This window comes from Camelina sativa, chromosome 4 (genome assembly GCF_000633955.1).
Source record: "Camelina sativa cultivar DH55 chromosome 4, Cs, whole genome shotgun sequence".
Taxonomy (NCBI): Eukaryota; Viridiplantae; Streptophyta; class Magnoliopsida; order Brassicales; family Brassicaceae; genus Camelina; species Camelina sativa.
In genome coordinates, this window is record NC_025688.1 from 20,824,533 (window position 1) to 20,828,820 (window position 4,288).

A 4,288-nucleotide genomic window follows, 5' to 3' on the forward strand; every position below is an offset into this window, starting at 1 on the left:
AAAAATAACCAAAAAAAATGATTCAACAATTTAAATTTGCCATAATTCTCATTATTAATTATTGCTGTAACATATCTCAAATGATAAGATTCTATGAAATTAGGATATAGATTTTCATATAGAAGAAAACCATTTTTGTTATTAGTATCAACAATGTTGTTTGTAAATATATAATTGTTAGCTGTATCATAAATTCTATATATTAACTACCAATTCGCAAACACATTTAAATTCTAAAATTGCATCATATCTATTAACTACAAACTTTGTCTTTGTTCTGTTATTATATCTATAAAAATAACATAAATTAGTAAAAAAAAAAAAAAAAGATGAGACACTAAAACGTTTAATACGCAACGTTTAATCGTGATTGTTTGTATTCTTACAAATCCAGAAGCCCCTTTTCGTCTTCGATAGCAGAGAAGAAACAGTAAAAAAACATAATTTGATAAAATCATGAGAATCGATTACATTTCTGATCTTCATCGGGGAAGAACGAATTGGTGTATCCATGCCAAAGTTTTAAATTCTTGGCATGTCAGGGAATCCATCACAAAACGTATTCTTCTTCTGGTGGACGAAAAGGTTAGAGAAGCTAATCGTATGACAATTCTACTTATATTTGAAATTTTTACAGTGCTTATATATTAGATTACTTACACAATGATTATCAAACTTTGTAGGGTGATACAATTGAGGAGGCTTTTGTGCCAACTACACTTAAAAAGCTGCGGAAGTATATTTACGAAGGTGAATGGTATGATATTAGGTCTTTCAAAATCATCAATCCAACAATCAGGGAAAGGAATACTCATCATCCTTTTCAGATCAAGTTTACGGATGATTCAACCATGACCCTGCTCAAATCAATCAACTCCAAAAATTACTTCCGATTCGAAGATTTGGATGATATATTTCGTGGAAGAATCAATCATCACATCTCTTTCGGTACGTTTTCTATTATTTTTTGTAATTTGTTTAAGTTAGACTACATGAATATGGTTAATGCTATTTTTGTGTTGTGTAATCTAGAAACTTTTTAGGAATTTTGGAACTTTGTGTATTGGTCCCTCTAATAAAAAAGTACAAATTGAACTTTTTGGCAAAATATTTACATGTGAATGTTAAAAAGCTTTGGAGACATTCATTGTAAAGATAATTCCTGTCTTTTTGCCAAAAATAGATGTTTGCGGATGTGTAGTAGCTGTGGAAGACAGAAGAAATCAGGGAAATGGAAATGGTGAAAATGAAGTTATTTTGACACTATTAAATGGCAGGTAAGACACATTTATTCCACTTTTACTGATTCTAAGACTTATAAGTTTGGCTTTATTATAGAATGTAACAAGTATCTTCATCTGTAGGAATGAAACTCCAAAGTGTCGTGCAATAAATTACTATGCTAACCTTTTCATGTCTTCATGGGAGTCATATGGATGTCATCTCACATATCAAACTGAACCGGTGTTTTGTGTACTGCGTTTCTGGAAGGATGGAGAGTATGAAGGTATGTACTATTAATAACACTTGATAGATTTAACAAATGCTAAAGACTAGGTTGTATACTCATTTACCAAACTTTTAAAACAATTTAAACATCCCTAGGTGAACCATGTATTGTAAACACATTGGCCTCCTCCAAGATCTTTATAAACCCGGAATTTGAAGGACTTGAGCATCACAAGGCTATGTAAGTTTTTAATGTTCATTAATATCAAGTAGTGTATCATGCTAGGGTTTAACTTATGAATGTGTTTTAATATTTGTAGCTCGGAATTTGCTGGACGTTATTACATAAATCATATCATGGAGCATCAAGGTTAATCTTCAGGGGCTTAAGCTTTAGGCACATTAGTTTGAAAACGTTTTTTTGTATATGCAAACTTTAAATTTTTTTTAATGTTTGTATGAACAAGTACTAGAAACCCTTTTATGGGTCGCTTTCCTAAATTATCTCAATCGTCTTCACGAAATTATGAAATATTTTGGCCCAAATCATTATTCAACCTAATTTAAATTATCCATAACAAATGTATTGGGCTCATTAAATATTTAAAAATTTGCAAATGGGCTTCAAAATCTTAATTAAAAGTTTACATATATATATTATAGACAATTATAATAAACATCTTATTAACTATTATTATTTATTTGTCCATAAAATTTAAAGTTTTAGATACAAAATTAATTACAAATTTTCAACATTATAAAAAATAACAAAACTTTACTTTAAAAATTTGGACATTTAATTTAGATTTTTTTTCTATTTAATTCTGACCTGCAGAGGCGTGCGGGTAACTCTCCTAGTATATATATATATATATATATATATGCCTTTGTTAAGAAGCAAAGACTTTCACATTGACATGCGGCTATGTCCGATATAGTGGTGGACGTAGATTAATTGTTTATTATAATCCCATTTTCTCAATTTTAATTAAGCAAAACATATGTTCACCCCATATATTATGGATCCACAATATCAAATAGAATTCGAATCTTTCATAATTTTTTTAAGGAATCATGAGCACAAAGGTTGGTTATCCTGAATAATCCTTAATTAGTTACTTTGTAATAACACAAACTATACCAATAACAAGAATTCTAGCTGTAAAAAAAAATAACAAGAATTCTCATAAATTACGCAGAGGAAAAAAAAAGAATACTGTAAATTGAAGAAGTAGGATGTAGAAGCCAAAAAATTCCGCGTTATAATAATTTGTGGTAATCGCATCGCCATATATAGGAGATATTTTGAGCAGTAGGAAAGCTAAATGAGTCGTTAAGATTGCTTAAACCCCAAGCTAGTGACTTGTGTGAGTTTAACAAAAAAAAAAAAGTCTTCAAATCCAATGGAATCTGATTACGACAAGGCACCTAATACTTTCATTAAAAAAAAAAGGAAAAAAAATACAGTTAATTCATAAAACTAGCTTCTTATCCAATAACAAAATGCCACGTATGATTTCGCTTGTCTGATAAACAATCTCTCTGCTCCATATAACTGAATCAAAGACTTTCCTACGGGAAAGATCAAAATTTTTTTTTTTTTTTTCCTTTTTCTTGAAGATCAAATCTAAGAGATGGGTAACGCGATTAGGTTGCTCCGGAAATGTTTAAATCCCACGACGGACAATAAGCCTCACGGCGGCTCCGCCTCTTCCGCCGGCGTTTCAGCTCTTTCCCATGATCTCTTTAACTTCGAAACCACTTCTCAGGTCTCTCTCTCTCTCTCTCTTCATTGCTATTTCTCCTAAATTTTCGTTTTTTTTCTTCTCCAGCTTACTCGTCTTTGATCTGTTATTTAGCTCTGTTTTAAAACTCACTTCTAAGCTCTGAATTGTGTAAACCATAGATTCATTCACAATTATGTTTTAGAGATTGATCATATATAATCTTAAGATTCATTATATTATTCTAGATTCCTGAAAAGCTTGGGAGTTACGTTGTGTCTTCTACAAAGGCTCAAGCAAACTGGTAAATAAACAATACACAGATCATCCTCAAGATCTTTCTCTCTTGTGGTTCTGAAGATTAATTTGATGTTTTCACATTGTTTTACTATTTGTCTTTTTCTTCCAAAACAAAAGGTATAGAAAAATACTTGACGCATGGAAGCAAGCTAAGCCTCGGCCTAAAACTGCTGAGGAAGCCTCTAGGCTTGTTATCGCTACTCTAAAGAACCATCAAAAAGCAGATGTTGAGGTACTAACAATTTACTAATTTCAAGCTGCGGATTATGTTAGCGAGTTTGGATAACATTATTGATATGGTTCATTTGTTAATGCCATTGACAGGGATTTTTGTCTTTCTATGGGCTTCCTTCACCTCACAATCTGGTTGAGGTCCCTACTCATGAATCTCCTGTGTCTTTACCTAAAGGAGTTCGGTTTGAGCTCAATACGCTTCCGGTTAGAGAAAACTTTATATGAATCTTTAAAAGGTTTTGGTAATATATATGATCATAATGTTGGTGCTGATCAAGAAATTGTCTAACTGAAATTAGGTGGATACTAAATCTGTGGCAGATGGAGATACCGTTACTGTGTATGTTAGTAGCAAAGACCCGCTTGTGTCATCCTCTGTTCCTAAGGATGTGAGTATTGCAGCGGTTAAAAGAGCCAAAGCGCGTGAGAAGAGGAATTATACTGAAGCAGATGCACTTCACAAGAAGATCATATCTTCTGGTTACAGGTTTGTCTTTTTGATATGTACTTACACAAGAATATCATAGAGTCAAATCAAAATTGAGCTATGTTAGTCATAATACTTCTGAACCTTTTTTTTT

At 31.8% G+C, this 4,288-nt stretch overlaps 1 protein-coding gene across 1 annotated transcript in view; it reads left to right on the plus strand.

Annotated features, from left to right (window-relative positions):
* LOC104781509 (staphylococcal-like nuclease CAN1) overlaps positions 3,017-4,288 on the plus strand; it is a 3,126-nt gene continuing 1,854 nt past the window's right edge. Inside the window, exons 1-5 of the mRNA XM_010506202.2 lie at positions 3,017-3,218; positions 3,422-3,477; positions 3,591-3,705; positions 3,798-3,911; positions 4,007-4,194. Of these exons, the coding sequence (XP_010504504.1) occupies positions 3,084-3,218; positions 3,422-3,477; positions 3,591-3,705; positions 3,798-3,911; positions 4,007-4,194 (608 nt within the window). The 5' untranslated portion in view covers positions 3,017-3,083. The remainder of the gene's footprint in view (positions 3,219-3,421; positions 3,478-3,590; positions 3,706-3,797; positions 3,912-4,006; positions 4,195-4,288) is intronic.